General features: G+C 42.3%; 1 protein-coding gene across 1 annotated transcript; it reads left to right on the forward strand.

Annotated features, from left to right (window-relative positions):
- Positions 1 to 316: 316 nt before the first annotated feature.
- On the forward strand, positions 317 to 24,976 carry LOC136479200 (uncharacterized). The gene is made up of 7 exons (XM_066477138.1): positions 317 to 2,350; positions 20,167 to 21,165; positions 21,238 to 21,312; positions 23,772 to 24,059; positions 24,290 to 24,403; positions 24,524 to 24,597; positions 24,733 to 24,976. The coding sequence occupies exons 1-7, from the start codon at positions 317 to 319 to the stop codon at positions 24,974 to 24,976; spliced, it is 3,828 nt and encodes a 1,275-aa protein (XP_066333235.1).
- The last annotated feature ends 1,567 nt before the right edge of the window (positions 24,977 to 26,543 follow it).

A 26,543-nucleotide genomic window follows, 5' to 3' on the forward strand; every position in this document is an offset into this window, starting at 1 on the left:
AAGGGACAAGAACAAGAACAAGGAGAAGAAGAAACACAAAGCAAGAAGAAAGGTGCAATCAAGCCCACAACCAAGCATCGAGTTGGAGAATGGATATGATGATGATGAGTACTATGCTCAAAGGCTACCAAAGAGGACGCTCAAGTCCAACACCAAGAGATCATATTCGAGTGTATCCTTTAATTATGATTTCATAAATTTACTTACTAACACTCACATCAACATACCCACGGGCAAGTTACTCCAATTTGATGGGACTAACTTTGCCAAGTGAAAGCATATGATGAAGGTTTATCTTATTGGACTCCATCCGGAGATGTGGAATATTGTGTGTGTAGGTTTTGAAGATCCCGTTGATCCCAAAAATCCCACACCAAGAGAGATTCACATGATACATCGCAATGCTCAAGCTACTAGTGCTCTTCTAAGTGCATTAAGCCCGGAAGAGTACAACAAAGTGATTAGTTTGGAGATTGCTAAAGAGATTTGGGACACCCTTCACCTTGCACATGAAGGGGTTAGTAAGGTAAAGAAGTCCAAGATTGATCTATTGATGGCTCAACTCAATAGGTTTGTCATCAAGGATGGAGAAGACCCTCAAGAGATGTTTGATAGATTGATGGTGATAGTTGGTAAGATTAGAGGCTTGGGTGGGGATGACTTGGATGATCATCATGTTGTAAAAGTGATGTTGGAAACATTTGCACCAAGAAACCCAACTCTTGTAACATTGATTAGAGAGAAGGAGAGGTTTGAAGAGTTCACCCCTAGTGATGTCCTTGGAAGAATACTCACTCATGAGCTCATGGAGATGGAGATACAACAAAGGAAGAAGTTTGGAGAACTAGAAGCAAAGATGGAGAACTTGAAAGTCAAGGAGGTAGCTCTCAAGGCAAACAAATCAAACAAGGCCTTCACCTCAAGCAAGCCACCAAGATCAAGATCAAGCAAGGTTGAGATGGTTGATTCATCAAGTGACTCAAGTGATGATGAAGATGATGAAGTGTCTTCCAGTGAGATTGGTGATGTTGCTTTGTTCATGAGGAAGTACAAGAAGGAGTTAAAAAGAGAAGGGTACAAGTTTGTGAAGAGGAGATTTCCCAACAAGCAAAAGAGAAAATGCTATAATTGTGGAAGCACGGAGCATTTCATTGCCGATTGTCCTTATGAGAACAAAGAGGACAAGAAAGACAAGAAGAAGAAGAACTACAAGAAAGATGATAAGACCCAACACAAGAAGAAGAACTATTCGGGTCAAGCTCATATTGGTCATGAATGGGATTCAAATGATGATAGCTCAAGTGAAGAAGAAACAAAAAAAGTTGCAACAATTGCTATCAAGAAGCATTCTTCTTCACCAAAGCTCTTCACCAACTTGACCGATGATGAGGAGAGGTCTACACTCTTTTGTCTCATGGGCAAAGGAGAAAAGGTAAAACATAAATCCAAGCCTAAACGCTCTCCTCCATCTAGTGATGAATCCAACATAGACTCTAGTGATGAATCTAGTGATGATGAAGTAAAAAACTTGGTAAGTAAAATATATAAAAAATCTAAGAACTTCATAGCCAAGGTGGTAGATGAATTAGAGAGAACTCAAGCTACTCTTGCCAAACAAGGGAAACTCTATGTTACTTGCAAGAAAGCTCTTGCATCGGAAAGAAGTGAGGTTGAAACTTTACGTTTGGAAGTTGACCAAGCGGAAAGTGTCATAGCTACCCTAAAGGATGATCTAAATACTCTTCAAGAAAAGAATAATGCCCTCAAGACAAGAAATGAGGAGTTTGAAGAGCAATTTAGCATCCTTTGGGATAAAACCTCACATCCTATGAAGGCAAGTGAGATCTCTAATGCATCTACTAGCAAGGGTTGTGATAGATGCTACAATGTTGATTTAGAAGCTTGTGCCACTAACCTTGCTAATATGGAAGCTATGAAGAAGGAAATTGCAAGACTCAACAATATCATAGCTAGTGGGTGGATGGATGATGCAAGCAAGAATCCCAAGTTCATTCAAGGAAGACATCCTTTCATCAAAGATGGTTTCAGCCACAAGAAGGGTGGCAAGATCGGTGGAAGGAAGATGGTGAATGGAGTGTCTTGCATTGGTGAGGTGCAGCCTATGCAGCACATGGAGGCTCCGCGTAGAAACATGAAGGTTCCGCACCCTAGAGGCTCTGCACCAAAGCATGGAGGTTTCGGGGTCTATAAGCATAGCAGCACCAATAAGAACAAGACACAACCTCAACCAAGGCAGCAAGCTCCTAAGGCTTCTAACACTCGTCTGTGGGTTAAGGAGAATCCAATTGTGCCCAAGAGAAACAAGTATGCTCACAAGCCCAAGACCCATGTATCCCAAGAGAGCATGTCCTCTAGCTATGTGTTGAGACACAACAACCTTGGTAAAGTTGTTGCCACTTATGTTGGAAATGATCTCAACATATATGTGAAAAGATCTCTATGGGTTTCTAAGATTCTAGTGGCTAACACTCAAGGCCCCAATGCTAATTGGGGACCTAAAAGAAGGAACTAAACTTGTTTTACAGGTATACTCCTCCGGTGGATCAAGTTGGGTGCTTGATAGTGGATGTATAAATCATATGACCAGAGAGAAGAGTATGTTCTCATCTTATGCCCAAATGGAAGGTCCAAGTGAAAACATAGTATTTGGGGATAATTCAAAAGGAGAAGTGCTTGGTGTCGGTAAAATCTCTATAACTCAAGATCATTCAATTTCCAATGTTTTACATGTTGATTCGTTAAGTTACAATTTATTATCTGTATCACAATTGGAAAACATAGTATTTGGGAATAATTCAAAAGGAGAAGTGCTATGATTGTCACTTTACAGATAAAGGTGTTGTAGGGTCGAGATGAAGGACTAGAGGGGGTGAATAGTCCTTTCTAAAACTTAATCGCACTAGCTAACCGAAATAAGTACGGAATTAAAACTATCGGTCTAGCCAAGACTATACCCCTCTATCTATGTTCTTTAGCACCTTGCAAAGATCCTAATTAAGCAACAAAGGTGCCAAGCTAGCTAGAGCTCACCTATCCAATTCTAGAAGCAAGGTCACACAAACCTATACCACTAGTATTTTACACACCGGGGAGCTCCTACACAATTCTAGTAAGCAAACGCACAAAGCTCCTAAGCTAACTAGCAATGCTCAATAATAAGGCAACCAGTGCCAAATTAGAGAGCGCAAATACTTAGCTACATAAACTAGGCAATGTGACTAATAAGGTTACACAAACCAAATTAGCCACATAAGGGAGCTACTTTTATGCTACACAAGCAAGAAGATAACTAGTGAGCTACACAAGCTAACCAATTACAAGAGCAACTACATAAGCACAATGTATATGAAAGTAATTACAAGCTTGTGTAAGGGAATTGCAAACCAACAGGAAGAATAATGTTGACACGGTGATTTTTCTCCTGAGGTTCACGTGCTTGCCAACACGCTACGTCCCCGTTGTGTCGACCGCTCACTTGGTGGTTCAGCGGCTAATTGGCATCACCCGCCAAGCCCGCATGTCAGGCACCACAAGAACCTACCCCAAAAATGAGGGTAGCTCAATGACACGCTCAACTAGAGTTTCTCTTCATGGCTCCCACGGGGCGAGCACAATGCCCCCCACAAAGCTCTTCTCTGGAGCACTGCACAAGCTTCTTGCGGGCTTCGACGGAGACCACCACCAAGCCATCTAGGAGGTGGCAACCTCCAAGAGTAACAAGCACCACTGGCTTGTAAGACGACCATCTAGTGCCACTCGATGCAACCTCACGATGCAATCGCACTAGAATCGCTCACTCACTCGATCAGATGAACACTATCAAGCTCAAGTGAGTTAGAGGGCTCCCAAGCACACCTACACAAGCCACCAAAGCTCAAGGGTGCTCAGCCCATGGCTAAAGGCTGACCAACACTTCTATTTATAGCCCTATGGGCTCAAATAGCCATTACCCCTTCACTGGATAGACTGCGCATCGACCGGACACGCAGGTCCACTTGATCGGACGCGCTGATCCCTGTGTCCGGTCGCTGCCGTGCTTCCACGTGTCACTAGCCGTTTGGACTAACCGTTGCTGCCAACGACTATCTCCTGTGCACGCCAGTAGTCACTGACTGGACACGCTGCTTGGCTTGACCTGACGCTGCCCCAAGCCGCATCCGATTGCTTCTAGTAATGGTCTAGAGAAGCTTTTACGCGATCGGACGCGTCCGCTCCTGCATGACCGGACGCAGACCAGCGTCTGACCAGCTCTACACCCGCACGCCAACTCCAGAGCCGCCTACATCACCGTACGTCACCTGTGACCGGACGCGCCTCTGCTCCATGACCTGACGTGCTACCTCCTAAGTTTGGTCATTTCTAGTGAGCTCCCCGAGCCTCTGTTTTACGACCAGACGCGTCAAGTGAGTCACAATCGGACGCAGCACCTGAGTCCGGTCCTTCACCGCCTACCACATGTCAACGCTACGCCCGCGCCACTGCGTCAGCATACATCAAAGACAACTGGACATGGCCCCTGAGCGTTAGGTCACTCTTCGTGCCAGTGTCCGGTCATAAGACCGAGACCGCGCGCTCTCTGCTACCACTAGACCGGACACGCTGGTCCTGCCGAGGCCAGCGTCCGGTCACTCACAGTGACCTGTTTCACCTCCGTTTCTTTGTCAAGTTGATCCGTTTCAACTTCAACTTTTTCTCCTTTGTAAATGTGCCAACACCACCAAGTGTACACCACCATGTGCATGCGTGTTAGCATTTTTCACAATAATTTTTCAAAGGATTAGTCACTCAACTTGCCACGCCACTCAATCCTAGCAACGATGCAAAGTTAGATCACTCGAGTGGCACTAGATGACCAATATACAAATAAGTTTGCCTCTCTTGATAGTACGGCCATCTATCCTAAACCCAGTCATCAACTTCTCTACACACCTATGACCGGTGAAATAAAATGTCCTAGGTTATACCTTTGCCTTGCGCATTCCATTCCATCTCCTCCAATGTCGATGCAACACATGCACCAACATGATCAATAATGATATGATCCACTTCATATCATCACGTGATCATATTGATTCATCGATCTTGACTTCACTTGCTCTTCACCGTTGCCTTGGTCCATCGACGCTAAGTCATCACTCAACTTACCCTTCACACTTGCAACCGGTCTGTCGAGCCAAGTCATGTCTTGATTTTCTCCACCTTGATCACATGACTCAATGTCATATCTCATGTGCAATGAGCTCCTTCATCATCACATGTGTGAGCTTTGCAACATCTCTGAGCCATTTCCACCTCCATGGCATATGTTGCTCATACACATATACTTGTGGACTAATCACCTGTGTATCTCATATAAACACAATTAGTCCACCTAGGGTTGTTACTCAATTACCAAAACCAAACAAGGACCTTTCAATCTCTCCATTTTTGGTAATTGATGACAACTCTACAAAGATATGGAAATTAAGCTCTTTTGGATTCATGTTGCTTGCCCAAGCAATTTTACCATGTGTAAATGATTTTGGACAAGCACCACACACCTGAAATGGTAGTATTAGCTCCCCCTACATATGTGCTAGAGTGTTTGGTTTGAAGCTCGCACATATGCATAGATTAGAATTGTGGGAGAGTAATTACTACCAAATGATGCTAAGGTGTATAGAATAAACCTTTAAAGTGTGATACCAATCGGAGTTGCACTTTTAACACCATCCTTAGCACCATGAGTAGCTAGTCAACAAAAATACTAGAGACTCCATGAGATCAACATTATAAGCAAGGTTCTAGTACCGCGTGTAAAAATACAAGTCTAGCTACCATCCTATGCATGCTAGTTATCAAATCATCATTGAAGTTCTACAACTAGCATACACCACACAAGCATGCATATCAAATTAAAAAAAATTATGCAATGCAAGCAAGCACATGACTATGCACATATCAAATGCAACCAATCAAAGTTCATGAGCTTGCTCCCCCTACTTGTGTGCTTCTCTTGTCAAGAATTTTGATCCTCCCACATTCTTCAATGTTGCTCCCTCTTTGTTCATGTCCATGTCCAACCTCTACTTCTTTGTCTCAATCTCTCCCAAAGCTTTCATATCTTTGTATAATATCTCCCCTTTTGTCATCAATTTCCATAAAAGGTGTGCTTCTCATTGATGCAAAGGCTTGCATTGGGGTAGATTGTTGAGGCTTGAATCTTTGCATTTTTGATGGACACTACCAAATATTGGAATGACCTCACTTGTATAGCTCTTAAGATACCACACATAGGATCTTTGACCTTGATACAAATCGGTGGGACACCTCCCCCTAAGTCATTGCATGGGTCATCCATTTGCTAAACTTGAGCTCTTGTAGATGAGGGATGCATTCTTTATTTGATGATCACTTAAAGTTGACAACCACTTATGGAACCATTGTCTTGCATGATTGATACCACGTGTAGATGTGATACCACTTGAAAGAATTTTCTAGTATGGAACCACTTATTGGATTTATCAATAAAAACCATTTCTTGAACCTTTGCTATCTTCATGAGTACCACTTATAGGATATCACTTGTGAGTTGATCTAGACATCACTTGTGAATTCTTGATGAAATACTTGAGTCTAGATACCACTTGAAACAAACAAACTATATATCCATTTGCATTGTTGTCTTATGCTTGTACTCTTATCACTATCATGAGCTTCTATGGTTGACTTAAACTAAATTGATTTGCCTAAGCTTCCAAGTCCGGTTTGAACCCTCTCTAAGCTTCTTCACACTCATTTGGAGGTTATCTTATCGAGGTTATACTTGTCACTTGTTGGCAATCCAAATTAAATCAAGTACTTGGGTTCACTAGCTCATGAACAAATTCATATACCAACCACTTGTAAGGTTGAGATGACGGACTAGAGGGGGGTGAATAGTCCTTTCTAAAATTAATCGCGTCGGCTAACCGAAACAAGTGCGGAATTAGAACTATCGGTCTAGCCAAGACTACACCCCTCTATCTATGTTCTCTAGCACCTTCCAAAGATACTAATCAAGCAACAAAGGTGCCAGGCTAGCTAGAGCTCACCTAACCAATTCTAGGAGCAAGGTCACACAAACCTATGCCACTAGTACTTTAAGCAATAAGGGAGCTCCTACACATGCTAGTAAGCAAAAGCACAAAGCCAACTAAGCTCACTAGCAATGCTCAATAACAAGACAACCAATGCCAAATTAGAGAGCGCAAATACTTAGCTATACAAACTAAGCAAAGTGACTAACAAGGTTACACAAACCTAATTAGCCACGCAAGGGAGCTACTTCTATGCTACACAAGTAAGAAGGTAACTAGTAAGCTACACAAGCTAACTAGTTACAAGAGCAACTACACAAGCACAATGTATATGAAAGTAATTACAAGCTTGTATAACGAGGATGCAAACCAACGGGAAGAACAAGGTTCACATGATGATTTTTCTCCCGAGGTTCACGTGCTTGCCAACACGCTACGTCCCCGTTGTGTCGACCGCTCACTTAGTGGTTCGGCGGCTAATTGGCATCACCCGCCAAGCCCGCACGTTGGGCACCACAAGAACCTACCCCGATAGTGAGGGTAGCTCAATAACACGCTCAACTAGAGTTGCTCTTCACGGCTCCCGCGGGGCGAGCACAATGCCCCTCGCAAAGCTTTTCTCCGGAGCACCGCATAAGCTTCTTGCAGGCTTCAATGGAGACCACCACCAAGCCATCTAGGAGGTGGCAACCTCCAAGAGTAACAAGCACCACCGGCTTGCAACTCGATCACCTAGTGCCACTCGATGCAACCTCATGATGCAATCGCACTAGAATCGCTCTCTCACACAATCAAATGATCACTATCAAGTATATGTGAGATGGAGGGCTCCAAAGCACTACTACACAAGCCACCAAGGCTCTAGTGTGCTCAGCTACCAGCTCAAGGCTGACCATGGCTTCTATTTATAACACCACGAACAAATAGAGCCGTTACCCCTTCACTAGGCAAAAGTCGGGATGACCGGACGCTCCGGCCTGATCGACCGGACGCTGGACCTCAGTGTCCGGTCGTGCGATGCACGCCACGTGTCCCCTTCTGCAAACAAAGTTTGTCTGATCTCAATGATCATCTATCGACCAGACACAGTAGCTTGAACTGACCAGACACAGCAACCCCAGCGTCCGGTCGTTTCCAGTAAGGTACCAGACATGACCGGACATATCCGGTCGATCGTGATCGGACGCAGCACCAGCGTCCGGTCACTTTCTGGCCTTTCTGCTCTGCCTACGTCACCACATGTCATCCTGACCGGACGCACCCTATCAGCATCCGGTCACTTCCAGCGCCAGCGTCCGGTCGAAGATCGATGCCTGCCCGCTAACTGCCACTACTGACCGGACGCTGGAACCCAGTGTCCGGTCCACTCTGTGAGACCCTATCTTTTCAGAACAGGGCGCTGGTGGCACCGTCGGACTGTCCGCACTCTATGGGCGGACACTCCGTCGATGGAGTTTCGAACCCTTCTCACCTCCATTCCATCGCCGAGTTGATCCACATCATCTCCAACTTCATCTCCTTTGTAAATATGCCAACACCACCAAGTGTACACCACCATGTGTATGTGTGTTAGCATTTTCACAATCATTTTTCAAAGGATTAGCCACTCAACTTGCCACGCCACTCAATCCTAATGACGATGCAAAGTTAGATCACTCGAGTGGCACTAGATGACCGATATGCAAACAAGTTTGCCTCTCTTGATAGTACGGCCATCTATCCTAAACCCGATCATCAACTTCTCTACACATCTATGACCGGTGAAATGAAATGCCCTAGGTTATACCTTTGCCTTGTGCATTCCATTTCATCTCCTCCATTGTTGATGCAACACATGCACCAACATGATCAACAATGATATGATCCACTTCATATCATCACGTGATCATATTGGTTCATCGATCTTGACATCACTTGCTTTTCATCGTTGCCTTCGTCCATCGGTGCCAAGTCTTGCTCAAGCTTCACCGCCACGCGGTCCATCGCTCCAAAGCCTCCGACTTGCCCTTCACGTCTGCAACCGGTCCATCAAGCCAAGTCTTGTCTTGATCTTGTCCACCTTAATCACATGACTCAATGTCATGTCTCATGTGCAATGAGCTCCTTCATCATCACATGTGTGAGCTTTGCAACATCTCCAAGCCATTTTCACCTTCATGGCATATGTTGCTCACACATATATACCTGTGGACTAATCACCTGTGTATCTCACATAAATATAATTAGTCCACTTAGGTTGTCACTCAATTACCAAAACCATACAAGGACCTTTCAATCTTCCCCTTTTTGGTAATTGATGACAACTCTACAAAGATATAGAAATTAAGCTCTTTTTGGATTCATGTTGCTTGCCCAAGCAATTTTACCATGTGTAAATGATTTTGGACAAGTACCACAAACCCGAAATGGTAGTATTAGCTCCCCCTACATATGTGCTAGAGTGTTTGATTTGAAGGTCGCACATATGCATAGATTAAAATTGTGGGAGAGTAATTACTATAAAATGATGCTAAGGTGTATAGAATGAACCTTTGAAGCGTGTACCAATCGGAGTTACACCTTTATGTTCATCCTTAGCACCATGGTTAGCTAGATATCACTTGGAAATAAAAGCACTAGATACCTTGTGAGATCAACATTAAAAGCAAGGTACTAGCATTACTTGAAAAACATACCAAGTGTCTAGCTATCATCCTATGCATGCTAGTTATCAAATCATCATTCAAGTTCTACAACTAGCATACACCACACAAGCATGCATATTGAATTTGAAAGCTTATGCAATGCAAGCAAGCACATGAATATGCACATATAAAATGCAATCAATCAAAGTTCATGAGCTTTCTCCCCCTACTTGTGTGCTTCTCTTGTCCAAGAAATTTTGATCCATCTCTTTTCTTCAATGTTGCTCCCTCTTTGTCCATGTCCATGTCCAACCTCTACTTCTTTGAGCTTTTATATCTTATCTCCCCCTTGTACAATCTTAATCTCAAAGCTTTCATATCTTTGTACAATCTCTCTCCCATTGTCATCAATTTTCATAAAAGGTGTGCTTCTCATTGATGCAAAGGTATGCATTTGGGGTAGATGGTTGAGGCTTGAATCTTGCATTTTTTATGGACATCACTTGATTGTTGGAATGACACCACTTGTAACTTGTACTACTTGTATCTTGTGTAGGGCTTCTTGAGATATCACACATAGGATCTTTGATCTTGATATCAATTTGTGGTACACCTCCCCCTATGTGATAGCATGGGTCATCCATTTGATACACTTGAGCTTTTGTAGGTGAGGGATGCATTCTTCATTTGATGATCACTTAAAGTTGAGGATCACTTGTGGAACCATCATCTTGCATGATTGATACCATGTGTAGACATGATATCACTTGAAAGAATTTTCTAGTATGGAACCACTTGTTGGATTTATCAATAAAAACTATTTCTTGAACATTTGTTATCTTCATGAGTACCACTTATAGGATATCACTTGTGAGTTAATCTAGACATCACTTGTAGATTCTTGATGAAATACTTTAGTCTAGATACCACTTGTAACAAACAAACTAGATATCCATTTGCATTATTGTCTTGTGCTTGTACTCTTATCACTTTCATGAGCTTCTATGATTGACTTGAACTAAATTGATTTGCCTAAGCTTCTAAGTCCGGTTTAAACCAATGACAAGCTTCTTCACACCTCTTGCAAGGATTATCTTGCTAATGTTGTACTTGTCACTTATTAGCAATTCAAATTAAGTCAAGTAATTGGGTTCACTAGCTCATGAACAAATTCATATACTACCACTAGATCAAGTAATCATTCAAGTAATAGTGGTAGGCTATGAATTTAAGCATTTCATTTGTTATGCATGATCCTATGAAGCATGTACTATATGCACTAACCGCATACTAGTACGGGATGAAATGATCATGCACATTACAATGATACCTTTGCTATGTTGGAGTAGAGGATAGTCACATAGATTCCAATTCATTACTCCAATAGCAATGTGAAGTCCAATTATAAGCTTGGTGAAGACCAATAGATACCATGTTGAATTTTATTCTTCACTCATATAAAATGAATACCACTTATGATCAAGTGCACTTTCTTGTTGTGGTTGGTTTGCTTTATCTTTTGATCTTTGCTTGTATGAGAGTATCAATTTGAGAATACCACTTGAAATATCATGACTAGCTCTCTTTTGGGTGTTGCTTGCTTTTCTTGATCAACCCTTTTGATTGCTTCAACTAAGCATCTCAAATGTTTCTCGGATCACCACTTCCATGTTAGCCTTCCAAGTACCACACTTGGTTCACCTACACATAGGCGGCAAGCCCCTACACTAGGGAGAAGTGACCTCTTTCCAAGAATCATTCTTGATACTCACTTGAAATGACTTGATTTGATTGATCTAAGTGATGGACTTAACTTGGTGAGTAACCTTGATTCCTTCTTTAAGTCCTTTTCTTTCTACCAAATGATTTTTAATAGTCACTAGAACTTAAACTTCAACTTCATCTTGAGTTTGATCTTGATCTTCCAATTTGAGTACCAAATATATGCAAAGTACACTCCACAATCAAATGGCCTTGTACTCTTTGCTTGTCATGCTTTTAGATCATCTCAAAACCAAACTTATATGCCTCAATTAGTTATAAACATGTTTCCAATTTGAGGACCTTTCAATCAAAGTGACTCTAGATCAATCCAACATTTATTATTTTTCTGGCAGATTTTGTACCCTTCAAAGAAATAAGCATATTTCCCAAAGTACAAATCCAAATACCACGAAATTTGGTGGAGGTGTGCATTACTAAGTTATCTAGCAGCTCTAAAAATTTGAGCTTCATTTGACTTCTAGATTGCTACCAGATTTCAATTATTTCACCACTGCTATATGCTGAAAACTGCTGCACTATAGCTGACAAGATCTACTTCAAAACCGAAGCATCTCTTATCTATTTTTCATGAAAATTGTACAACATCTTATACCATAAGTCTAGAGCATGTACACCAATTTTTATGCCAATCCAATAACTTTTGATTTCTCAAACATGGCTAAGATTACAGCTCACTCAGATTTTTAATATAGGACAGATTTCAATCACTTGAGCTATACTTCATCAAATATGAATCAAACTTGAAATTAACTCATTTGAATACTTTCACAAGACATAAATCCATTCAATTCACTTACTAAATATCATCTTATGAACTTATCCAACATAAATCAATTTAAACTTGACTACTAATCAATTATCTATTCAATCATCTCATAGAAAGCAGCATTGCATATTTATCCAATTCAATCAACTCATATGCACCCAAATGAAATGATCAACAAGAGATATACCTTGGTTAGCTCATGATCATCCAACTAGCAAGCTTCAACTCAATTATTTGCAAGTCATCAAATATATCCAATGAATTACCAACAACTTGAATTATAGCACTTGTATGTTGATAGCACTTGGACTTCACTCAATTTTCACTTGACATTGGGTTTGGATGTGCACTAAGCTTCATAACTTGATTCAACATATGATGAACAATGTGAGATCAATTGAATTAAGTCTCCAATGCCGATGGTACCTACAAACAATCATCCACTTTTTAATGGTACCCAAATAATTTTGGGTCCTCTCAAGTTAGGTGCAACATACTTAGACAGCGCCTTAGTATGAGTAGCGGGATGTTTTGCAATACAAACCATAGAGGTACCATTACCATCCTTTCTAAGCACATCATTATCAACAATTGAAATAGGCTTAGAAATATCACCTAGGGGACATGAATGTGCTATGTGTCCCCTTTCCCAGCATGAGTAACACTTTCTCTTTGCTTGAGTCTTCTCTTCTTTGCTCATGTGGTGCTTCTCATTGCCTTGCCTCTCATGGATTGCTTGAGCCTTCTTCTCAAACTTGGTAGGACACTTAGAAGTAAAGTGTCCCACACTTCCACACTTGAAGCACTTGATGTGAGCATGATCTTTCTTCTCATCTTCATTTTTGCTCATCATCTTGGCATCTTGAGTTTGCATTGGATGCCTTGCCTTTCCACCCCTTCTTGTTTTCTTCTTCTTTATCATCAAGTCACCACCATCTTCATGGTTGATCTTGATTTGAACTTGGGGTGTCTTCTCTTGCTCAACTTGTGGCTTTGGTTGAGGCTTCACTTGTTGCTTCACCAATTGCTTGGTTGGGCATATTGAGGTAAGATGACCCCAAGTGCGGCACTTGAAGCACTTGACATGCTTGAGCCTCTCATCTTCTTTTATCTTCTTGAGTTTCTCAATGTTAGGGCAACCATTTGCAAGTAGAGGATAGTAACATAGATTTCAATTCATTACTCCAATAGCAATGCGAAGTCTAATTATAAGCTTGGTAAAGACCAATAGATACCATGTTGAATTTCATTCTTCACTCATATGAAATGAATACCACTTATGATCAAGTGCACTTTCTTGTTGTGGTTGGTTTGCTTTATCTTTTGATCTTTGCTTGCATGAGAGTATCAATTTGAGAATACCACTTGAAATATCATGACTAGCTCTCTTTTAGGTGTTGCTTGCTTTTCTTGATCAACCCTTTTGATTGCTTCAACTAAGCATCTCAAATGTTTCTCGGATCATCACTTCTATGTTAGCCTTCCAAGCACCACACTTGGTTTACCTACACATAGACGGCAAGCCCCCTACACTAGGGAGAAGTGACCTCTCTCCAAAGAACCATCCTTGATACTCACTTGAAAAGACTTGATTGATTAATCCAAGTGATGGACTTAACTTGACGAATAACCTTGAATCCTTCTTTAAGTCATTTTCTTTCTAATTGTTTAAGTCATTTTCTTTCTTCCAAATGATCTCCAATCATCACTTAGAACTTAAACTTCATCTCCATCTTAAGTTTGATCTTGATCTTCCAATTTTAGTACCAAATGTGTGCCAAGTACACTTCCACAATCAAATGGCCTTATACTCTTTTCTTGTCAAGCTTCTAGATCATCTCAAAACCAAACTTAGGTGCCTCAATTACTTATAAACATATTTCAACTTGAGGACCTTTCAATTAAAGTGACTCCAAATAAATCGAATAATTGTCACTTTTCTGGCAGATTCTGTACTCTTCAAAGAAAAATGCATATCTCCCAAAGTACAAATCCAAATACCACAAAATTTGGTGAAGATGTGCTTCACTAAGTTATATAGCTTTTGTAAAAATTTGAGCTTCATTTGACATCTAGATTGCTATCAGATTTCAATTCTTCCACCACTATTATATGCTAAAAACTGCTGCACTATAGCTGACAAGATCAACTCCAAAACCGAAGCATCTCTTATCCAATTCTCATGAAATTTGTACATCATATTATACCATAAGTCTAGATCATGTACACTAATTTTTATGCCAATCAAATAAGTTTTGATCACTCAAACATGGCTAAGATCATAGCTCACTCAGATTTTCAATACAGGACAGATTTCAATCACTTGAGCTATACTTCATCAAATGTGAATCAAATTTGAAATCAACTTGTTTGAATACTTTCACAAGACATAAATCCATTCAATCCACTTACTAAATATTATATTATGAACTTATCCAACACAAATCAATCCAAACTTGATTACTAAGCTATTTATCCATTCAAACATCTCATAGCAAGCAACATTACATATTTATCCAATTCAATCAACTCATATGCATCCAAATGAAATGATCAACAAGAGATATACCTTGGTTAGCTCATGATCATCCAACTAGCAAGCTTCAACTCAAATAATTTTTCAAGCCATCAAATAATCCAATAAATCACCACAACTTGATATATGACACTTGTATGTTGATAACACTTGGACTTCACTTAATTTTTACTTAGCATTGGGTTTGGATGTGCACTAAGCTTTATAACTTGACTCAATATGTGATGAACAATGTGAGATCAATTGAATCAAGCCTCCAATGCCATGGTACCTATAATCATTCATCCACTTTTTGATGGTACCCAAACTAGTTTGGGTCCTCTCAAGTTAGGTGCAACATACTTAGGCATAGCCTTAGTATGAATAGCGGGATGTTTTACAATTGCAACCAATGAGGTACCATTGCCATCCTTTCTAAGCACATTATTATTAACAATTGAAATAGGCTTAGAATTGTTACCTAGGGGACATGAATGTGCCATGTGTCCTCTTTCCTGGCATGAGTAGCACTTTCTCTTTGATTGAGCCTTCTCTTCCTTGCTCATGTGGTGCTTCCCATTGCCTTGCCTATCATGGATTGCTTGAGCCTTCTTCTCAAGCTTGGTAGGACACTTAGAGGCAAAGTGTCCCGTATTTTTACACTTGAAGCACTTGATGTGAGCATAATCTTTCTTCTCATCTTCATTCTTACTCATCATCTTGGCATCTTGAGTTTGTATTGGATGCCTTGCCTTTCCACCCCTTCTTGTTTTCTTCTTCTTCGTCATCAAGTCAGCATTATCTTCATGATAGATCTTGACTTGCTCTTGGGGTGTCTTCTCTTGCTCAACTTGTGGCTTTGGTTGAGGCTTCACTTGTTGCTTCACCAATTATTTTGTTGGGCACATTGAGGTAAGATGACCCCAAGTGCGGCACTTGAAGCACTTCACATGCTTGAGCCTCTCTTCTTCTTTCTTCAACTTGAGCTTTTCTTCATTAGGGCAACCATTTGCAAGATGTCCCACTTCATGGCATTTGAAGCACATGAAATAAGAGAGCCTCTCTTTTTCTTGCTTCTTTATCTTTCTTTCTCTTTTTCTTTCGCCCTTGGTCATGCTCTTCTTGTTGAAGCCGGTGCCACACTTGTCCCCATAGCTTCTTTGAGTCTTCAACATACGCTCAAAGGCGACTTTTGAGTTGTAGCACCTCTCTAACTTGTTGCTCAAATTCTTCACTTCATTTTTGAGCTCATTGTTCTCCTTCAAAAGGTTAGTCTCACAAGACATAGAAGTAGAACAAGCATCTATATGTGAAGAGCATGGCATATCTAATAAATCATCACAAGAGATGGATACATGCTTCTTGTCTACATCACAAGGGTTAGCAACAATTTGTGATTGATCAATTGACCCATGTGATGAGCTCTCACTAGTTTTAGATTTTTCATTTGAAAGTTCTTTAGTGAGAAAAGCATGGTCTTGTACCAAGTTATCATGAGTAACACTAAGTTCCTCATGAGCTAATTTTAGCTCCTCATGTGAACAAGTAGTAACATAGAGTAGATGCTTTTGTTGTTCACATGTGTTCTTTAGAAAAGAGTTTTCAATTTTCAATTTCTTGGTTTTAGCCATCTCTTTTTCTAAAGCTTTGATCATGCAACCATATCTATCTTGAAGCTCCTTATATGAATCAAGATCAATCACATTTGCATTAGATACCTTACTGTCGCCTTGTGACATGAAGCAATGTGATGTAGTTGGAGAGCTTGAAGAAACATCACTCTCATAGCCCGAGCATGATCCATCATTATCACCATCAAGTGTGCATGGAGTAGCATCATCATTGGCATCACCTGTAGCATCATCATCAATCTTGTCAAGTGATCTTGTGGTATGATCATCATCATCATCATCACTTGAACATGAGGTGGAGCAATCTTCCACAATCACCAAATCATGGTCATGCTCAACACACTCATGCGCCTCCTTCTTGGGCTCATCCTCATCGTCGGAAACCGTCCCATATTTCTCATTGAGATAACTCCAAATCTCATGGGTGGTCTTCATGTCAACGATCTCTCCAAATATGCAATCATCCAAAGATCTATACATGATGTTAGTAGCTTGGATGTCGAGATCTAGGCATTTCTCTTGTGCTTGAGTTAGATTATCTTCATCCAACACATGCGAAAAGCCTACATCTACCATCCACCATATTTAGGGGTAAATAAACTTAAAATTGCATATCATCCAATTTTTCCATCGTGTAAAGTGTGTGCCCTAAAAAAGTGTGGACAATCAACATCTAGCCCATAAGTCGCCATCCTCTCGGGTCGGTGAAGACCACAAATGAGAGACCTACTCTGATACCACGTGTAGGGTCGAGATGGCAGACTAGAGGGGGGTGGTGAATAGTCCTTTCTAAAACTTAATCGTGCCGGCTAACCAAAACAAGTGCGGAATTAAAACTATCAGTCTAGCCAAGACTACACCCCTCTATCTATGTTTTCTAGCACCTTGCAAAGAAACTAATTAAACAAAAAAGGTGCCAAGCTAGCTAGAGCTCCCCTATCTAATTCTAGGAGCAAGGTCACACAAACCTATGCTACTAGTATTTTGCACATTGGAGAGCTCCTACACAATTCTAGTAAATAAAAGCACAAAGCTCCTAAGCTCACTAGCAATGCTCAATAACAAGGCAACCAATGCCAAATTAGAGAGCGCAAATACTTAGCTACACAAACTAGGCAATGTGGCTAACAAGGTTACACAAACCAAATTAGCCACGCAAGGGAGCTACTTTTATGCTACACAAGCAAGAAGGTAACTAGTGAGCTACACAAGCTAACTAATTACAAGGGCAACTACATAAGCACAATGTATATGAAAGTAATTACAAGCTTGTGTAAGGGGATTGCAAAAAAATGGGAAGAACAATGTTGACACGGTGATTTTTCTCCCGAGGTTCACATGCTTGCCAACACGCTACATCCCCATTGTGTCGACCGCTCACTTGGTGGTTTGGCGGCTAATTGGCATCACCTGCCAAGCCCGCACGTTGGGCACCGCAGGAACCTACCCCGGAAGTGAGGGTAGCTCAATGACACGCTCAACTAGAGTTGCTCTTCGCAGCTCCCGCGGGGCGAGCACAATGCCCCTCACAAAGCTCTTCTCCGGAGCACCGCACAAGCTTCTTGTGAGGTTCGACGGAGACCACCACCAAACCATCTAGGAGGTGGCAACCTCCAAGAGTAACAAGCACCACCAGCTTGCAAGACGACCACCTAGTGCCACTCAATGCAACCTCATGATACAATCGCACTAGAATCGCTCACTCACTCGATCGGATGAACACTATCAAGCTCAAGTAAGTTAGAGGGCTCCCAAGCACACCTATACAAGCCACCAAGGCTCAAGGGTGCTCAGCCTATGGCCAAAGGCCAACCTACACTTCTATTTATAGCCCCACAGGCTAAAATAGCCATTACCCCTTCACTGGGTAGACTGTGCATCGACCGGACGCGTAGGTCCACTTGACTGAGCGCGTCGATCCCTGTGTCCGGTCGCAGCCGTGCTTCCACGTGTCACTAGCCGTTTGAACTAACCGTTGCCGCCAATGGCTATCTCCTGTGCATGCTAGCAGTCACTGATCGAACATGCTGCTCGGCTTGACCTGACACTACCCCAAGCCATGTCTGATCGCTTCTAGTAACGGTCCAAAGAAGCTTTTACGTGACCGGACATGTTCGCTCCTACACGACCGGACGCAGGCCAGCGTTCGATCAGCTCTGCATCCGCACGCCAACTCTAGTGCCGCCTACATCACCTTACGTCACCTATGACCAGATGCGCCTCTGCTCCATGACCTGACGCGCTACCTCCTGAGTTCGGTCGTTTCCAGTGAGCTCCCCAAGCCTCTGTTTAGCAACCAAACATGTCAGGTGAGTCACGATCGGATGCAGCACCCAAGTCCAGTCCTTCACCTCTTGCCACATGTCAACACTACGCCCACGCCACTATGTCAGCGTACATCAGAGATGACCAGACGCGACGCCTGTGCGTCAGGTCACTCTTCGCGCCAGCGTCCGTTCATAAGACTGAGACTGCGCGCTCTCTGCTGCCACTAGACCAGACTCGCTGGTCCTAGCGAGGCCAGCGTTGGGTCACTCACAGTGACCTGTTTCGCCTCTGTTTCTTCATCAAGTTGATCTGTTTTAACTCCAACTTCTTCTCCTTTGCAAATGTGCCAACACCAACAAGTGTACACCACCATGTGCATGTGTGTTAGCATTTTCACAATCATTTTCAAAGGATTAGCCACTCAACTTGCCACGCCACTCGATCCTAGCAACGATGCAAAGTTAGATCACTCAAGTGGCACTAGATGACCAATATACAAACAAGTTTGCCCCTCTTGATAGTACGGCCATCTATCCTAAACCCGGTCATCAACTTCTCTAGACACCTATGACTGGTGAAATGAAATGCCCTAGGTTATAACTTTGCCTTGCGCATTCCATTCCATCATCTCCAATGTCGATGCAACACATGCACCAACATGATCAACAATGATATGATCCACTTCATATCATCATGTGATCATATTGGTTCATCAATCTTGACTTCACTTGCTCTTCACCGTTGCCTCGGTCCATCGACACCAAGTCATCACTCAACTTGCCCTTCACACTTGTAACCGGTCTATCAAGCCAAGTCGTGTCTTGATCTTCTCCACCTTGAGCACATGACTCAATGTCATGTCTCATGTGCAATGAGCTCCTTCATCATCACATGTGTGAGCTTTGCAATATCTTCGAGGCATTTTCACCTCCATGGCATATGTTGCTCACACATATGTACCTATGGACTAATCACCTATATATCTCACATAAACATAATTAGTCCACCTAGGGTTGTCACTCAATTACCAAAATCAAACAAGGACCTTTTAGGTGCGATCACCGTTAGAAGGGATGATTCCTCTATTGCTTTTATGGGTCGCTTGATGGGCAAGCTTTACCTAGTTGACTTCAACAAAAGTAAAGCAATGCTTGAGACTTGTTTAGCGGCAAAATCTAGCATGGGTTGGTTATGGCATCGCTGACTAGCTCATGTTGGGATGAGGAACTTGGCCAAACTTCTAAAGGAGGAACACATCCTTGGACTAACAAATGTTCAATTTGAGAAAGATAGGATATGTAAAGCATGCCAAGCCAGAAAGCAAGTAGGCGTACCACACCCACTAAAGAGCATCATCACTACCTCAAGCCCATTGGAGCTCATCCACATGGATCTCTTTGGACCGGTCGCCTATGTTAGCATTGGTGGTAACAAATATGGTCTTGTTATTGTTGATGATTATTCTCGCTTCACGTGAGTGTTCTTTGTGTATGATAAGAGTGAAGTGCAAGGGAAGGTGCAGGCCTTCATTAGAAGAGCACAAAGGGAGTTTGAGCTACCTATCAAGAAGGTGCGAAGTGACAATGGCACCGAATTCTGTAACACCAACATTGAAGAGTTTCTTGATGAGGAGGGCATCAAGCATGAATTCTTGGCTCCATATACCCCTCAACAAAATGGGGTTGTTGAGCAGAAGAATCACACTCTCATTAACATGGCAAGAACAATGCTTGATGAGTACAAGACTCTGGACAACTATTGGGCCGAAGCAATCAACACCGCTTGTCATGCTATCAACCGCCTCTATCTTCACAAGTACTACAAGAATACTTCATATGAGCTCCTAACCGGTAACAAACCCAAGGTGTCATACTTTAGAGTATTTGGGTGCAAATGTTTCATTCTTAATAAGAAGCCCCAAAGCTCTAAATTTGCACCTAAGATTGATGAAGGCTTTCTTCTTGGTTATGGTCTAAACGAGCACGCCTATTGGGTCTTCAATCTTTCTATTGGAAGAACTAAAATCACGGTAGATGTCACGTTTGATGAATCTAATGGCTCTCAAGTGAAGCAAGTTGATCTAGATGTTGTACGAAAAGAAGAGCCGCCTTGTGAAGCAATCAAGCATATGGCCACAAGTGATGTGAGACCAGTTGAAGCAACTAAAGAAGAAGACCCTCCACTCCAAGCTTCAACACCACTCCAAGGGCCAACTGTTGTCCCTGGTCCTGTGAACATGCAGGATGCGGAGGCTCTGCGCCTAAATGCAGAGGCTCCGGGGCCTAGAGGTTCCGCGCCTGAGCGTGGAGGCTCCGAGGTCTGGGACAACAATCAGCAAGAGGATGAACATATTCAAGATAATGAGCCTCAAGCTGATGTTGATGATGACAACCAACCCCTACATCAACCTTCAGATAGGCCACCTCATCTAAGAGTGCATCAAAGTATACAACGGGACCATCCTGTTGATAACATCCTTGGGAGCATAAGAAAGGGGGTAACAACTCAATCTTGTCTAGCAAATTTTTGCCAATTTTACTCATTTGTTTCCTCCTTGGAACCACTTAAGGTAGATGAAGCTCTTAAGGATCCAGATTGGGTGATGGCTATGCAAGAAGAGTTGAACAACTTTGAGAGAAATCAAGTATAGGAGTTGGTGGAAAGACCCAAGACTAATGTGATTGGCACCAGGTGGGTATTCCGAAACAAGCAAGATGAACATGGTGTAGTGACAAGGAACAAGGCAAGATTGGTTGCTCAAGGGTTCACTCAAGTTGAAGGGCTAGACTTTGAAGAGACCTTTGCACCAGTGTTAAGATTTGAAGCAATTCAAATGCTTCTAGCCTTTGCTGTCCATCATGATTTCAAGCTATATAAAATGGATGTGAAGAGTGCCTTTCTCAATGGTCCACACTCCAAGCTAGTCTATGTGGAGCAACCATCAGGATTTGAAGATCCTAAGCATCCTCACCATGTCTACAAACTCCATAAGGCGCTCTATGGGCTTAAGTAAACACCAAGAGCATGGTATGAATGCCTTAAGGATTTCTTGCTCAAGCAAGGCTTTGAAATAGGTAAAGCCAACACTACTCTCTTTACAAGAAAGATTAAGAATGATATATTTATGTGCCAAATATATGTTGATAACATAATATTTGGTAGTACTAATCAAGCTCTTTGTAAAGAATTTAGTAGGATTATGACAAAGAGGTTTGAGATGTCCATGATGGGTGAATTGATGTTCTTCCTTGGGTTTCAAATCAAGCAATTGAAGGAAGGGACACTCATATGTCAAACGAAGTACACAAGATATATACTCAAGAAGTTTGACATGGCAAATGCCAAGCCCATCAAGACACCTATGCCAACAAATGGGCACTTGGACTTAGATAAAGATGGGAAAGCCATTGACCAAAAGGTATATTGTTCCATGATTGGTTCTCTACTTTACTTGTGTGCATCTAGGCCGGATATTATGCTTAGCGTATGCATGTGTGCTAGATTTCAAGCTAACTCGAAAGAGTGCCATCTTATGGCTGTTAAGAGAATCTTGAGATATTTAGTACACACTCCTAACTTTGGCTTGTGGTATCCTAAGGGCTCCAATTTCAATTTACTTGAGTATTCGGATTTCGATTACGCCGGTTATAAAGTAGAAAGAAAAAGTACATTGGGGACATGTCAATTCCTTGGACGGTCCCTAGTGTCTTGGAGCTGTAAGAAGCAAAATTCTGTAGCCCTTTCCACCGCTAAAGTCGAGTGTGTGGCGGGTGGTGCATGCTGTGCCCAACTACTTTGGATGAAGCAAACCCTCAATGATTACGGATGTCACTTTACCAAGATCCCACTTTTGTCTGACAATAAAAGTGCCATAAAGCTTGCAAACAATCCCATAAGTCACTCAAGAACTAAGCACATAGACATCCGTCATTTCTTGAGAGACCATGAAACCAAAGGAGATATCGCAATTCACCATGTGAGCACCGAAAAGCAACTAGCCGATATCTTCATAAAGCCTCTCGATGAGTCAAGGTTCTGTGCCTTGAGGAGTGAACTAAATATACTTGACTCTTGTAACATGGTTTGAAATCTTGCATGCCTATGGTTGTTATTTTCTATTTAAACTAGATAGATTTGCAAAATGTTCATAAGTGTTTCAAAATATTGGTTCTTATGCCCAATCTTGTCTCTAGTGGCTATTGTTATGTATTGTTGACTTGTTGGCTAGCTATAAGAGACAAGAAGTCCATGACCATAATCAAAACACTTAGAAATTCCTTGGAAAATAGACCTAGTTTCTGCTCGGTGTCAGATCACGGAGGCTCCGTGGTCTAGCACGGAGGCTCCGTGCCCTGACGGTTTTGCTAGGGTTTTGGTAAAATCAAAAACAATTTTCATCTTTCCCTTTTTACCCCTCCCAGTAACTATCCTGAGTTACTGAGCTTCTCATTCACCACGCCGTGCCGCGCCCCTTGTTCGTTCTCACTATCTCTCGTGTGCATGCTCGCCTTTGCCGTCGCCATTGGCACGCCGTCGCCCTGCTCCCCTATGTCGCGCGGGCGTTTGTGATGGTGGTGCTGGAGGTAGGGACTCAGGGGAGTTCATGGAGGAGGAAGAAGCCATCTTTGTCATCTTTTGAAAGTGTAGTCATCGTCGGCCAAAATCCTTGGCTCCCTAGCTACGCCCGCAGCAGAGTAGTCCTTGAGGCCATCTGCGATCGTCATCGTCCTCCTCCCCTTTGATTTTTCACATCCAAGGTGAAACCCTAATTCCACCATGGAATCAATTTGGGTTATCTTTTTGATTGATTTCTTGCATAGACAGAGTTGTTCTAGTTCCTTAGTGCTAGATTTGATAGTACATTGTGCTAGATTCAAGTTGATAGTTGAATCAAATTAAGGGCTCATCCGCCAAAACATAGAGGCTCTAGGCATCTACGCGAAGGCTCTGGACCCCGGAGGCTCCACGTCAGAGCACGGAGGCTCCGCAATCTGGACAGACTGAGTGCCTTGATTTGCTTCAAAACTCAACTCAAACCTACTATGATGTTGCTATTATGTTTAAGCATTGTTTCTTATTTTCTGTACGTGTTCTTTTAGTTAGATGGAAGGTGATCCGGGTCAGAGAAATGAGAAGAGGTCGAAGCGCTCCAATGATCCTATCAACCACCAGATCAGAGGGATAGTTGTAAGAGAGCTTGCTAGTGGTGGTGAAGATGTTGGTCAAGGCAGTGGGCAGCAGGGTAGAGGTCGAGGCAGCCAAAAAGCTCAACCTAGAAGAGGTAGTGGCAGTAATGCTAGTCATAGCAGTGTTGGCTGTGGTGCTGGTGCTACTGGACATGGAGAAGGACCTGCCGATGATGGAGGAAGAGAAGGGAAGACCATTCCTACAGTTGGTGCGCCAGATACACCCCTCGATTCTTAGAGTTTGATTAGTCCTATATGGTTCAGCATCAGGGTGCCCTAGTGAGGAGAGAGCCAGTGATCTATGATCATGGAGTCCAAAGGTAGCACAGTAACTATCACAACTTGGGAGTGCAAGTCAAGAGAGCTAGGATAGCAAATCCCTATGCCTGGCTGAATGATAGAGGGATCGATTACAGGTTTTGGTCGCAATTTCAGTTTGACTTCTACAGGACAGTGATTCTTGCCAATGAGAAGATTGTTCAGATGAAATACATAGATTGGGATCATATTGAGAGGATGAATACTCCAGACTCTAGGAGAGTGATTGAGGTAGTGACTGAGCATGGTCTGAAAGATATCATGGGTTTCCAATATGATTGGAACCGAGGGATTTTGGCTCAGTTTCATGCCACCTTCTGTCATGATGTGGCAAATTAAACCTTCCACTAGATGACGAAAGGTGTTCACTACATGGTTGACATCACCACTTTTGGTTGTTTGCTTGGGTTTGCTAGTGGTGATAGGTATGCTGACAGCATCTAGACATAGCCTATCCTAAAGCCAGAGGACATTGTCTTTGCATATGAGAGGAGGGACTTAGCTGATGGTAGGACAATGGGTTTGAAGTCATTCTATTATGCCATGAACAACTTGTTTAGAGAGACTATCAACCCAAAAGTAGGTGACTCCACTTCATTGAGGATGTATGCCAAGAACTTGCTTGCTAGGATGGCTCCAGGTAGTGATGCTTTCTCTATTAGTAGGTTCATTTGGACTAAGTTGAGCACCTCGCTAGATGATGCTAGGAATGACCTTCCTTATGCTCCTTACATCATGTACATCATTGAGAGGGTGTCAGGCATCGAGTTTAAGAAGGATGTGGAGCACAAGCCATACAGGTAGACTCAGTGTCAGCACATAGGCTAGGAGGCACTGGTTGGGGCTACTGGCACATCAGCTATAGCAGGAGCTACACCCTTAGAGAGACCTAGCAGCAGCAGGCCTTCCTCTTCCCACCACATATCTAGGGGGAGCAAGCTCAAGGAGTTGCTCAAGAACATATTTTGCATGTGTCAATATGCTGTGGATGCCACTTATGAGGGAAGGAAGGACATCAATGACTTGAAGAGGTAGCTGGGACTTAAGGTTAGAGAGATTCTGCCACTGCCAGTGTTTCCACCCTATGAGGATAGTAGTGAGGATGATGAAGAGATGGAGTATCCTCATGATTAGGAGACGTTTGGTGAGAGTATGAACATCCTCAGACGTGAGAGAGGATAGCCCAGGCCATAGAGGCACACAACTACTACACACAGGGCTAGCAGGGTTGTTGTGAGTGACAGTGACAAGGAGTCCGTTGAGAGGACTGTTTCGGGCAGTAGGCAGCAGACCGACCCGACAGATGATGATGATAGTGACATTGGCAGTGACTGAAGTAGGGAGCAGTGAGATGACCGTGCCTTACCTCTCTTGTTCTTTCCCTTTTTGGCACCTGTTGACAAAGGGGAGAGAGGCAAGATTGAGATGTTTATTTTGTGTTGTCGTTGTCTTTCATCATAGTGATGTCGTGGTAGTGTAGTGTTGAGACGTTTAGTTGTGAGTTGTGAGAGTCGATGTCATTTTCAAACCCTTTTCATCTTAGTGATCTGTAATATTACTTTGTATCGCCTTTGTGTGGCGATTGGTGGTCGTGGACATGGATATGTGAACTTTATGTGTAATGGAATGTTAGAACTGTGGTAGAACGTTACTAGCATTCTATTTCTGTGTGGTGTCTATTTATATATATGTGTTGCTTTCTGTTCTGTTAAAATATTCTGAGTGTGTAGAACGCGAAGGCTCCGTGCCCAAGCCCGGAGGCTCCGCGGCCCAGAGGCTCCACGGTCTGTAGACCCAGGATTTTTTCTTTTATGCATAAACTATCATACGCATCATGGATTATTATTTGACACACTTCTTTTGCACCCCACGATGGCATGAATACAATGTATCTTTCACACTAGCTCTTAATATATGCAAAGTATGTCTTGAAGGGATATTTTATAATTCCAAACAAATCTTACATATATTAAGGGGGAGCCCTTGTATTCATGCTATCAAAAGCTCAATCTTTCAATTAAATGTAAGCTTTAATTATGTTGTCAACATTTACCAAAAAAGGGCAGATTGTAAGTGCAATCAAGCTCTAAGTGGGTTTTGGTGATGTTGACCTTATAATTAAAGAACTAATGGCTTTGACAAGTGTTTAACAACATATCTTTAATCGTGGATGCAAAGAAACAAAGGAGGAGATCCTCCCAACTCGAATGGATGGCTTACAATGGCTTCAAGAGCTAGTTTAATTTATTTTATATTTTGAAATTGAGTCATAGAACAAGCTATACTATCAAGGGGGGTACTAATGGTGTGCTGGGTGGAACCAAGTGCTCACTACATCTCAAATAATCCCAGCCACAAAAAGCCAGTCGAG

Source organism: Miscanthus floridulus, chromosome 9 (assembly GCF_019320115.1).
Source record: "Miscanthus floridulus cultivar M001 chromosome 9, ASM1932011v1, whole genome shotgun sequence".
Taxonomy (NCBI): domain Eukaryota; kingdom Viridiplantae; phylum Streptophyta; class Magnoliopsida; order Poales; family Poaceae; genus Miscanthus; species Miscanthus floridulus.